Genomic DNA, 13,134 nt, shown 5'->3' on the forward strand with positions numbered 1-13,134 from the left:
TGAATGCCCCCAAAAAAAAATTTCGGAGGCTACCGCCCCCGAACCCCCGTAACAGTTCAGCCCCCCCCCCAAAAAAATCCTGGCTCCGCCCCTGCTCACCTGGGTGATGATGTGAATGCTCGAGTATTTGATTATTGTCACAAACTCCTGTGTAACTAATTAGGAATCAATTCATTTAGTCGCCTTTTCAATTTTTCTAAGGCCACTTTCAATTGTAGCAATATTTTATTTTATTGTTTTCTAAATTTAGGGTGTTGATTTTCTGCATGAGATTTTTTTTAAAAGTGACATAACACATAGGTTGTAATTGTTGCCTCTAAATTTTATGTTGTCTGATATAGTGTGTGCTTGTGCGTGTGTATTATTGCTTGACTTTTTTATTGATGAGTTTTTCCTACTCGTCTAAACTAATTGCTCTTTGTTGTTAATTGATAATTAATTCAAGCCAACAAAAAAAAATGTTTCATGCCAACAACTCCTACCTTTTAATATCCCTGGATGAATTGCTCAAAGACCAATTTTAATTGTATATGTGGAAAGATTATATGTTCACAAAGTATGCACTTAATTAAAAATAAATATTTAAAGATACATACAAGCCAATTTGCAACAATCCCAATTTACTTTACCAAGGTACGCTACTCCAATTCTGTTTATTGTTTACATGCATGTGCATGTCATGTGTATGCACCAAACTAAATTAATTTATGTTTTAGATATATAACGATTTAATTTTCTGAACTTTTTATGAGAAGACCTCATATAACTCACATTATACTAGACCCCACCACAAACTGAAGCAACGGGTCACAAACAGGGCCGACCAGAGCCCGGGCAACGGCCCGGCAGCCCAGGCCCCCAAAATTTGAGGGCCAAAATTTTTAAATATATCCCATTAGTTATATATTTTATTACAGCAAAAAAATATTTGATTTATTGATTTTCAATCGAACATAATTTATTGTTAAATACCATTAAATTATCAACTATTTAAGTAGATAAGATCTCATCTCCTTTAACGTATCTTTTGAAAAAAAAAAAACTCTTCTTCTTCTCCAAATCGTTGGCCAGTTTCTCAAAAAATAAGAATGGAGAAGGTGGTCTCTTGAATTTACTTTTCTAAATTATTTTGGAACTACCCAAAAACATTCACCAAAACTTAAAATTGAAAACGTATTAGAGATCGTCAATGTCCCAAAAAGATTGAATGGTTTGACAATATTATATATCGAAAAAGAGATTTTAAATAATATAGATTTGAACAATGTTATAGATGATTTTGTAAGTAAAAAATTAGATACATTTTTTTATAAATAATGGACATTTTTTCTTTTCAATATATTAAAAAAGATAATATATTAAGGATCTATTTTTATAATTTCACCCAGAGCCTCACTTTTATCGGGACCGACTCATAAATATCAAATTAATTAAATACTTAACCGTCAATAATTTGTATACTGTATGGGACATAGAATGTGGCTAGCTAAGGAGCTTTTCCTCATTTCCTCTCTATATTACTCTACCCCTCCCTTATTAGTGGAATGAAAAACGTCTTATTAACTGAATTATATTTCATTATTAAAATATAATTATAAAATTATCATATAATAAATTTACTTCGTCAAAATAATGTAGCAAAAAAAATATTTTTTATGGTCTCGAGTTCGAATCTTATTGGTAGCAAAAAAATTGTTTTTCGCAATTCATACATTTACACAACGAATTCATATGTGTTCTACACAAAATTCATACATTTTAGGTAGTTCGTATTTTATATGTTAAAAAGTGTTTATACCGTAGTCATCTCCTATATATATATATATACATATAAATCTAGAAATAAGTTGTTTGTAATACACAAATAGTGTATTCAATTAATATGGTGAAATTTTCGCCCTCTCCAGGATTCGAACTCATGTATAAACGACTATTCATGCATTATTAGCGACTTATTCGTAGATTTCTACTGGCTTATTTATTGTTTTCCTTTTACATGATAAATTTGAATAAATTCGTATTAGCAATAGGATTTGAATATCTTAAATTCCAGATTTATTTTCATTTTTCATCACATTTGGTCATTCTCACTGGATCCATTCTCTTTCTCTATATATATAATGACATTTGCACACGTGCAATTCACGATAAACTTTTTTATATTTCTTTACATATATATATATATATAATATCAACATATATAAAATAATATCAACTTAATTATCATATAAAAGTTATAAACAAAATACAAAATATAATTTTAACTGAATATAGAAAACTAAAAAGTATAAAAACTTAATAAAAACTACTATCACGAAAAAGCAAATACAAAAAATACAAAAAAATAAGTTAAAAGGAAATTGAAAATAAAAATAAAAATAAAAATAAAAATAAAAATAAAAATAGATTTATTCCAAAAAAAAAAAAGGAGAGATGAGAGGGAATTTTCTTGACTTTTAATTTTTAAATAAATAGTATAAGTTTTACATTTTAAATCCAACATTTACACAAGATATATCAAATTAAAGCTCTTGGTGTGATCTTTGATTTGATATGCATATCAACATTTTATAATTAGCAAATTTCATAATTTTAGAAAATAAATAAAAAGAAAAATAAGAAGATAAAAAAAAAGAAAATATAAAGTGAATATAATTTACAAATAAATCTTCAATTTTATTATAATAACAAAATTATCACTCAATTTTAAAATTGATTTGAAATTGAAAGTTGTGCTTTTAACTTAATTATTAGGGCTCGTTTTGGCATCTTTTCAACAAAATCGGCGTACTCGATCATTAGTGAGGTCAAGAAAGAAGCAGTAGCAGAGAACGAGTCCAAGGAGGGCCTTGCGAAGGTTTGGAGGGCTCCAGCCCCACATAAGGCGAGAACTACAGCTTGGAGAATTTTGAGAAATAGACTACCTACCTGTGATAACCTCCTGAGAAGAAACATCCCGTTGCAAGTGGCTGACCTGGGATGTAACGCGTGCTTTCATCAACAGGAGTCTATTAATCACTTGCTTCTTCATTGCCCAAAGACTGGAATGGTTTGGAACGAAATTTATAAGTGGCTTGGTATCTGTTTTGTGCAGCCACAAGATGTGGTATCACACTTTCGTATGTTCACAGATTGGAGTAAACGGAAAGAGAGCAGGAAGTTCCTTAGGGCGTTATGGTGCTACATTAACTGGGTCCTTTGGAGGTGCCGAAATTCCAGTCGATTTGAAGATAAAGTCTGGGAAATTAATGATGTGGTTTTGGAGATAAAAGCAAAAATGTGGAGTTGGGGTAGAGCCTTTGGAATTTCAGACGTTGGGTCTCGATTTATGGACTGGATCTCTAGAGATTCATGCCCATTGCTTCTGTAATTTTCTCTCTTGGTACCTCTGGTACCTGTTACTGGTTTTAATATAATCCATTTTCTTACCAAAAATAAAATAAAATAAAATAAAAATAAATAAATTAGGGCTCGTTTTGGTTCAAGTGATTCAAATGTATAATATGTCTATGACACCCTAATATCTTGTTTGGTAAGAAATAATACAAAACACGCGACATTTTATAAATCAAAAGGCGAAAAATATTATACTGGGTTGGGGGATTCAGTACCTACGAAAGTGGTATACGTAATATAAACCATAATTATTATTAACTTTATATAATCTTAATACATCACCCCGAACAACATATTATATTTTACAGACATTTTAATGCATTCTATTAGACATGATATTAATATGACATATAGTAAAAGATATTTCAGTCAAACATATCACACTTATCTCATAACGCGTAAAGAATGATTGAACCATTTTTAATTATTCGATCACAATATCTATAGTGAATGCATCACTATGATGGATGAATGTAACATATGTATTTGACTTTTATAAGAAATATTTTTTTAGTGTAGTTTATTTCATGATGAATTTAGTGATTTTATAAAAAAAAAATCGTTTTTTTTAGTGCGGTACTTACTCATAATCACACGATTTACGATCATGTATACATATTCAATGATATCAATTCTGATATGATTTGTTGGAGTCTTGGAGATGTATTTGATTACTCTACCACATAGGATTGGAAACCGTCGCAATTCCATTTCAAAGAAAACAAAATTCTGAAAGATTCTTAAGCTAGTTGGAAATTGTGTGAAATATCATTGAAAATCCCAACATAATCCTCAATCTAATCAATTTGTGCTTCTCCACTAGCAAGGGGAAAGATTCAAAGATTCACCTCACATGGTGAATCTTTAATAATATTCCAACGTTTAGATATGATTTGGCATATACAATTCTTTTAATGTACAATAGCACATCGTCAAGGTTACAACCTATGACAATATAATTGAGTGGTTGAGATTTACATATATAGATCAAAAATGACAAACTACAGTTGTATTAAGGTAGTCACAAGATTGCTAGATACTGAGATCTTTTCAAGGATATCTGGGAATATGCAAAAAAGATTCATGACACATAGAATCCTTTATAAAATACAAAGGGGCTAATTGATTTCAAAAAAAGGAAATGAATGTGAGTTGTATTATGAGATAGGAGAGATAGTATGATTTTGGGGATGACAAGTCTTATTGTGACCTTTTCGACTTTAAGAGATTTATTCGATAATAAGTCTATATGATTCGAAATCAAATATTTGTAGCTGGTTATTACAGACATAAAGTGTTCCAGATATATAGAATTGGGTCCACCTAAATCTTAATGTTAATATTGTCTAACAATTATATCATTAGTGTCCTTGTAGTTGTTGGTAAATTAAAAGATGAACATAATGAGTTTTTTACAGTACTGCTCTTTTTTTTTTTTTTTTTTTTGTAGATTCCAACATAATCCATATGACTAGACGTTACATAGTGATCCTTAAATTTAATCATGATGATATTTTGGGGTTATTGTTTCATGAAGTGATGGAATGTTTTTAGGGAGGTATTGATTAATTATTGTACCTCCTCCCTCAACTAACTTGTGATTGTAATAAATGGAAGATTTCACTATGAAAAGAGTTTATGTCTCGCAAGGAAAAAAAAAGGGTAAGAAAATCGAATAGCCTAGGTTGAGATATTGGATCAAGTTTGTGGAAGCCTATGTAGATTAAATGGGCTTTAAGATGAATTTTGGTTTAATACTGGTTTGTGGTCTTACCCAAGAAAGGTAAGGTCCCCTTATCATCATTATTTTTTCCCATACATATTTATTATTTTGAACCATAATCCATGAATTATTAATAATTATAGTTAAATATACTAACTATGACAAAATTAACAAAAATGTCATAAAATTGAGGTGGATATTCGGATGCTTACGCGGAACTTCAACTCGTTTTTTACGGAAAGACGTGGATTAAAATAATGCTCTTTTAATTCATGTCATTAAAAAAAATTAAAATATATAAACAAAAATATTTATGATTTAAGGGAAATTAACCTTGCTCAACTATTTATTCTCGTAGTTGTTGTGTGTGTGATTATAAATCTATGAAGGCTCGAAGTTATGGTTATGTTTTATATATTTTCGAAATGGGTTAGAGATTGGCAATAACTAATAAGCTCTACCTTGGCAATCCAGTCTCTCCTTTCCATCATTAACAGCCGAGAATTGAGGGAAGACAAGTGTGATGGCTGGAGTTGGAAAGCATCTCCAAACGGTGTCTTCTCCGTTAAGTCGGCTTATGAGACTTTTAGCTGGGAGCGAAGACAGATGAACATCCAAAGAAAAGAAGGAGAATTGATGCAGATTTGGAAAACTAAAGCCCCTGCAAAAGTCACCCTCACGGCTTGGAAGGTACTCAAAGGTCGATTACCAACCATAGACAATCTTATCCGCTGGCAGGTGGCAATTCAGGCTCCGAACCTCTGTGTGATCTGCAAGGAGAAGGAAGAGTCCATTGAGCATCTCTTTTTCTCCTGCTCAAGAACTGAAGAAGTCTGGAAGGAGTTGATCCTTTGGATGGGTAAGCAAGTCGTTTTTCATCTTAAGGCGAAGACTCACTTTAATGCCTTTGTTAACCTTGGGAATAAGGAAGACGTCAAGTTCTTAACCGCTGTTTGGAGCTGCGCTGTTTGGTGCATTTGGAAGAAGAGAAACGATTGCATTTTCAATCAAGGTTCTTGGACTAAGGATAGAATGGTTGCCAAAATCAAGACTAGAATTTGGGGTTGGAGCTTGGCTTTCAATTTGAATCTACCCAACTCAGACTTTTGCAGATGGTATGCATCTGTTAACCTTCATGGTTAGCCTTGGTCTGTGGCTGTTTTGGCATCCTCGGTTGCTGTTTTCCTCGCTCTTGTTGTTTCTTGCGGGTTGGCCCGTGTTCGGTACTCCTTGTACCAATTTCCTCTTAATAAAATTTTTCTTCCCTTATCAAAAAAAAAAAAAAAAAAAAAGCTCTACCTTGGATCAAGTTCTTTTTTTATTTGTGAAGTGAATGGGATTGTTGATCTATCAAGAAAGGTGAATAATGTCAAAATTTATACACAAAAATTTGGATACAATCGGGTGTACTGTGTAATTGGGTTGACCGCATTCAGACCATGACCCGTATCCTGACCCAAATTATGTAAATAACACTATTCGATTATACAAATGACACTATAATTAACACTATTTTGGTTATATAAATGACATTGTAACATTTTAAAATGTTATAGTGTCATTTTCAATCTTATAATGTCATTTACAATCTTATAATATCAATTACAGGAAGTGTCATTTATATTTATTAATAGTGTCAATTATATATCGTGTCATTTATACGCAGTGTTATTTGTATAACATAATATTGTCAGTTACACACAGTGTCATTTGTATATAACCGAATAATGTCATTTACACAATTTGGATCATGATGCGAATTTGGATCAGAAATCAGTCCCACTGTATCCAACACCACCTCATATTTATATACGGATTTTTTTTGTAATTTGGACTACTCATTTAGATGCAACGAAGATAAGTATTAAATAAGTATCAATAAAATTCATTGTATCGTCATAAAATTATATGGATTTCAACATGTGGCTTGTAGATATAGGAGAATGACTCTTGACATAGATTGCTTCAAAGATCACAAGTTTCATCTCAAAAGTACGAATTTAATTTCACCAATACATTATACTGATGCAGTTATATTAGTATTTTACAGGGAGTGAACTATCAAACATTGGATTCACCCAAATTAACTAGGAAGAGACAATGCTCTCATGTACTATGATCAATTTTTCTTCTTTGAAAAAGCAAATAAATTGGGCCAAATGATGAATGTTGAGTTAGAATATCAAACGATAACTTTTCCACATCAATTTTAACACGCCCATTGACAATTTTGCCCTTTATCATATTCTTCTTTATCGACTACAGTCATCAGCTCACTTCTTCCTTAAACCCCAGCTAACCGCCACCCGCCACTGCCCCCGGCCCCGCCCTCGCCGCGGCATACTCCGCCGTGATTTTAAAATTGGAGGTAAGATGCTTACTGTTGTATGCAGAACTATATTATCCATTTACTCTTTCTGCTCGGAAATTGCAATCGCATTAAGCTAGCTCTTGTTTTGATGTGTTTTCACTATACAGTTTATTGGTGTCAAGTAAGCAAGTTCATTGCCTTGTATATATTTTTAATTCGAATACTAAATCTTAAAATTTAAAACTAGTTATCTAAGTAAATTGACGGCAGAAGCCTCAAGCCAGAATTCATTCACGCACCGCACACACAGACCTTCAAATTGGGAGCCATAACCTCACGCCCGACGCCCCCATTCGCCACTCGGCCGCGCTGCCCCCAGCTGATGCTCGCCGTCGCCCGCCAATAACACAGCAGTTTCAACCCGCCAACAGTTCTCGGTCTCCGCTGCGCCGCACCGCACCGTCGCCACTGCCGAATTCATTTTTTGATTGCTCTTTCTTCAAGTTTGTGTGCCTTTTGGTTCATCTTTTGCTATTGTCATTTGTGAGGTTTAATTTTGCTTGATCATTGATGTTTGTACCTAAATGTGATAATTGGGATAGCTGCTGGGACTGAAAATTGATGCGTTCTTGCTGTGGGTTTCCGGTTTCCTCTTTATAAATTTTGTTATCATTATATCAAAATTGTCATGCTGCGCACCAGGTGTTTGCTGAATTGTTGTGCTCATCATTGTTTTTTTTTTTTTTTTAAGATTTAAACTGACAATAAAAGTTAGAAACGTTTTTTTCTTTTAAATGTATTTCCGTTAACCGAGGACCAAACCGAAATAACTGATTCTTTATTCGGTTAAACGAATACCCGCCTCGATTATTACATTTTGGTGAATTTTGGGTTCAGGTAACCGTAAATTTCAGTATGCCGTTTGACAGCCCTACAATTGTCATAATTACTTAATGGAAATAATAAAAAATAAATAGAATCATTTAAAATAGTAGTAATAGAATAGATGACTTCTAGAGAGAATAGATTGCGATTTTTGGTAAAAAAATTCTTTTGGGTCCAAGTTAGCTTTGCTTGCATGAAATATGAATGACTTATCCAAAAAGTAATTCAAGAATGTTGTAGTTAAAGAACTTTTGCATTTTTCTGAATTAATGAGAAGAGATGTGTTGCAGATATTCTACAGAGGAAATAAAATGAAAACATCTTGTGCATATGCACGATGTACCTCTTTCACGAGACGGAAGGAACTTCTTTCCTCTTCATGTTCACTGTCGGCGGCCCAGTTTACCGCAGTACCCCAACATAATGTATTTCTTCCTCTTCCTGCTAGTAGGAAGCTGTGGCAACATATGCTGCTGCCTGCAGTAGCAGTGGCAAAGAAGGATGTTAGAGGGAGTGTCAATCAGGAGGATGACACGGAGCCCAGTACAAGCGAGGGTAGTAGTGGAAAGTTTGCCAAAGGGTCAGGGACTACAGCAAGAGGGCGCCGTTTATTGAAAATTCGGGAGGAAAAGCGGAAACGTGATCAGGAGCGTCTCCACAATTATCCTGCTTGGGCAAAGTAATTTTTTTGCTGGTGCTGTTCGTACTTTTCTGCTTGCATGTATAGGTTCAGATATAAATTCCTTTTTCCTTGCATCGATTGTTGTGCAGGGTATTGGAAGATGCCTGTAGAAATGATTCCGAGCTTAGAGCTGTTCTTGGAGATAGTATTGGTAACCCTGACCTCATGAGAAAGAGAGTGAGTTAGTGCTTGTTCAATTGATTTCAATTTTTTTGAATGATTTTGCAAAATACATGTTGAAGGAACACTGTGCTTACCTCTTAATTCTTAGTTGGTCTGGAAGATTCCATCTCCCTTTTAATTGCCCCTTGTATTTGGAATAAAGTTTTCAATCTATGCCAAATTACAGTGTCCATCAAAATTCTTATAGTTCATTTGATATTACTTGTTACATAATCCTTATTATTACTCATGACCCATCTAACTATGATACAACTGGTTCTGACTGAAAGAATGTTTTGTTTTAGGTATATGATACTCAATAGTTATTAACTTAAAGATTAAATTAGGTAGCTTAAGAAAAATTGTAGGTTTCCTTGTTAAATTAGTAAATTACTGAATGACGCCTGGTCATGAAGGGGGATCAACTTCCATATAGGAGTTGTCGAATTAGTTTAAGGGTGCAATAGAATTTTTAGCCCTTCCCAATCTATTGAAAAGGGATTCACTGAATTGAGCTATCGAGTTGGCTGCATATTTACTGGGTCTGGCCTAGGGCTGGCAAATTATGCATTCGGGTCGTTATCGGTCGAGACGATAAGGTCAAACACGAACACGATCCATTATGAATCTGCTCGACACGAACACGACTCAGACACGCCACAAACACGACATGGACACGATTCAATTCGTGTTGACACAGCACTATAACGAAACGATCCGATAAGAACCTGAATTGTTAGTAAATATACTAAATAAGAAGTTAACGGTGCTGACAGTGTGTAAAAGAAAGTCTCAACTCAAACAAACCCTAACTATAAAATATGAATTAAAATAATTATTTCATAAAAATAATAGTAATTATTATAACAGGCAATATGAACCCGACACGAAATTATCGTGTCGACATGATAAGGACACAAACACGATACGGCTTGACATTAACCCATTAATTTCATGCGTGTTTGTATCGTGCTTTCGTATTGTATCCAAAATTGTCAAAATTGTCAGCCCTTACCTACACTACATGCATTAGTTTTCCGGTGAGCAATATTGAAGTGCATATCTTACAAGATGCACAAGATCATGTTCTTTACGTGTTTTCGCGATAACTGTCATTTTAATCATTGCTTCGCGCAAAATTATAATGTATTAAAGTTATTATGATTTAACTTTACCTTCTTTTTTTCCCCTATATCTGATAGGTTGAAGAAAGGGTTCGAACGAGGGGGAGAAATATCACAAAATCTAAATCCGGCTCTGTCCTTGCATTCAAAGTTAGCTTTAGAGAGTAATGCAATTTATACTTTTGGATGCTTCTCTCTCTCCCTCTGTGTGTGTATGTATTTTACTAGAAATATTTAATTGACGGAAAACTTGAGAATATTTAATTGAAAGTTTTCATATGGTTAAATGTGGCAATCCATGTCTTTTTCTGATTGTTTCTCTTGCTTCATCCAGTATCATTTTTTGCGGAATAGGCAATGATAGCATAAATGCATAATCAAAGCTGCGGACAACTGTTCCTTCACATTTTTATTTTTTCTTACCAAGCTGATTCTTAAGGAGAGTTCTCTGCGAACTCTTTGGGCCTTTCATCATTTTGTGACGTTTTCTTTGCTCGTACTCCATGGTGATATTTCATATAAGATATACGTGTGATCTCTCAACTCAGCATGTTATTACTTCAATTATTCTTTCTTTTTTCTGAAATATGCTTTTTCGGCTGTATAATGAGTAGAATTTCTTTCATAGCTGAAAAGTGTTTCTAATCACTAGGCACAACGTTTTTTTGGGTCTTATCTGTAAAGATAAGAAGACAATTCTTACTCGTGCTTGTGCATAAAAAAGATTATTTTCAAGCCTCGATATTCTCCTAGTTTGAATTGGTAATGCATATAATGCTTCTAATAGATTTTGTTGTCGTGATTTCAGTTTTAATCCTCTTGATTCATACATATGGTTTGAGTTATATGGATCCCCTTCTGATCGAGATGTTGACCTTCTTGGCAGTGTACGTAGATTCTCTGTCTTTGCTTCCTCTTATAACAAGTTATTGTTGAGCTATTTTGAAGCTCGAACCTATTATTCATTTTTTTCTTGTTATTCTTAGTAGGGAATGAGCTGTGTCCTTTAATAAATTTATATGTCACAGGTGATTCAATCATGGTATGTGATGGGCCGTTTAGGTGCGTTTAACACAGCCAACTTACAGGTTCGTCCTTCTTTCAACTCAATTTTTTTATTGCACAGTATATTTCAGCTATCTTTTTTCACTTTCCAATAGCAAAATTTGTTTAACATGTACCCTAAAATGACATTGTTTTGCCATGAAACGACATAGATATATATTTGAAAAAATTGTGGATGTAATTGCAAAAATTAGGTGGTGTTGTAAATTGCAAATTTGTGCAAAGATCTGTGTTATTTCCAGCAATTGACCCTCTAGTTAATTTTCTCAAATAAAACTGGACGTTCATTTTGCAATTAGTCATTACTCCTTGGGCTCAATGCCCTTTTAAGATCTCAAATTTGCTCCTCAACGATGCAGTTAGCAAACTCATCGATGGAGCATGACCCTCTCTATGACGCTGACAAGGGGTTCAAGGTGATGCCTTCATCGTTTCATGATATAAGTGACGTTGAATTCCAAGACAATTGGGGCAGGGTCTGGTACGGGATTCCTGATCGCCATTTTATTAGCTGTATGTATTTCTTATCAGTTTTCAGTTCCATGTGTCTCATCCTCATACGACCTCTATGTGTCTTGACAGGGTGGACCTTGGCACGGCTGATATCTTTTCAATCGACGTGCTTCTTAACTGCTTGACCGTATTGAGCTCAGAGTAAGTCTTGGTTGTTCTCATACGACATCGGGTGATATAGTTGAAACTGATGAGCCTGTGTCTCTTTGTGTAGATATTTGGGCATACAACAGGTGGTTTTTGGGGGCCGGAGACTCGGGGACTGGGAAGAAGGGATGACGAGCACTGAGTTTGGGTATAAATCCTTCAAAATATGAATGATTTTTTCTGCTACGAAGTAAGGCTGATGTTTTATTTCGATAGTGAGCAGAGGTTTTCATCTTCTTGTTAAAACCATTGTTGTTGTTCGAGTTGAATGTGATGATCTCTTTTCTATCTTTCTCTAACTCAAAACATATTTCCTAAATCATATCATCAATTCACTGTAAATTTATGTGACATTTTACAAATTGCTTGGAAGTATCTGAATTGTCTGCATGCTTTTTTTTTTGGTTTTTTGTTTAGAATCTTTTATTAAAAAGGATGTCCAATTTAGGCAAAGGAAACAATTTCTTTCTGTTTCCTAAAGGTGGGCTTGCTTAAACAAAGGGTTGTGGTCATGTCTAATCTAGGTCTGGCCCCAGTAGGCTGTCTCTTTTGTGATCCAAAATGATCTTTTTGCTTTTATTTTTTTGAAATATGGTGATAAGGAATAATCTACCATTAATTATCCCCATTTGAGATCTAGGACATGGAAACTTTTATAGATTATGCATTTGTTGATATTATTATTCCATTTTGTTGACTAGAGTGTCTAATAAGCAACATAAATAAATGATATTCCCCTCAGAAAACGCGCACACACACACTCATACAAACGATAAGAATGTATTTTTGTTTGTTTGTATTCGTTAATATGGTGATACCAAATAATCTACTATTAATGACTACAATTTCTTCTTTTTGTTTGTTTGTTTGTTTTGTATTTTTGTGTTTTTGTTTTTAGCGTGAAAACTCACATAGCTTCGAATCAATCGAGAGTCTAAAAATTCTAGTTCCCTAGCAGGTTATCACGACATAGCTGTTTTCTCTTGGCGCTACGTACTTTTTCCATGTGAAGAAAAATTCCTTATTTTGAATCACAGATAATTATACATTTTAAATTATATCTCTTGATTTACTAATACAAATAAACAGTATATACGTTTATAATATTAGCAACGTTCATTGAATA

The 13,134-nt window shown here is 33.7% G+C and overlaps 1 protein-coding gene across 3 annotated transcripts; it reads left to right on the forward strand.

The window, feature by feature from the left end:
• Positions 1-7,182: 7,182 nt before the first annotated feature.
• Positions 7,183-12,350, forward strand: LOC130997784 (uncharacterized). Of its 3 annotated transcripts, XM_057923212.1 has the most exons (10): positions 7,334-7,487; positions 7,678-7,933; positions 8,606-8,994; positions 9,087-9,174; positions 10,362-10,447; positions 11,092-11,170; positions 11,312-11,371; positions 11,708-11,829; positions 11,931-12,002; positions 12,076-12,350. In XM_057923212.1, the coding sequence occupies exons 3-10, from the start codon at positions 8,627-8,629 to the stop codon at positions 12,176-12,178; spliced, it is 978 nt and encodes a 325-aa protein (XP_057779195.1). In that variant the 5' UTR covers positions 7,334-7,487; positions 7,678-7,933; positions 8,606-8,626; the 3' UTR covers positions 12,179-12,350. The 3 variants fall into 3 exon arrangements, with proteins under 3 accessions (XP_057779205.1, XP_057779210.1, XP_057779195.1); XM_057923222.1 differs by lacking the exon at positions 7,678-7,933 and having other exon boundaries at positions 7,183-7,487; XM_057923227.1 differs by lacking the exon at positions 7,678-7,933 and having other exon boundaries at positions 7,309-7,487; positions 11,708-11,861; positions 12,076-12,152.
• Positions 12,351-13,134: the final 784 nt, after the last annotated feature.

Source organism: Salvia miltiorrhiza, chromosome 1 (genome assembly GCF_028751815.1).
Source record: "Salvia miltiorrhiza cultivar Shanhuang (shh) chromosome 1, IMPLAD_Smil_shh, whole genome shotgun sequence".
In the NCBI taxonomy this organism is placed as follows: domain Eukaryota; kingdom Viridiplantae; phylum Streptophyta; class Magnoliopsida; order Lamiales; family Lamiaceae; genus Salvia; species Salvia miltiorrhiza.

Coding starts and splice junctions, on each gene's coding strand:
- LOC130997784 (XM_057923222.1), top strand. CDS start 8,627: ATGAAAACATCTTGTGCATATGCACGATGTACCTCTTTCACGAGACGG. Junction 10,448..11,091: donor TTCAAAGTTAGCTTTAGAGA/GTAATGCAATTT, acceptor TCGTGATTTCAG/TTTTAATCCTCTTGATTCAT. Junction 12,003..12,075: donor TTGACCGTATTGAGCTCAGA/GTAAGTCTTGGT, acceptor CTCTTTGTGTAG/ATATTTGGGCATACAACAGG.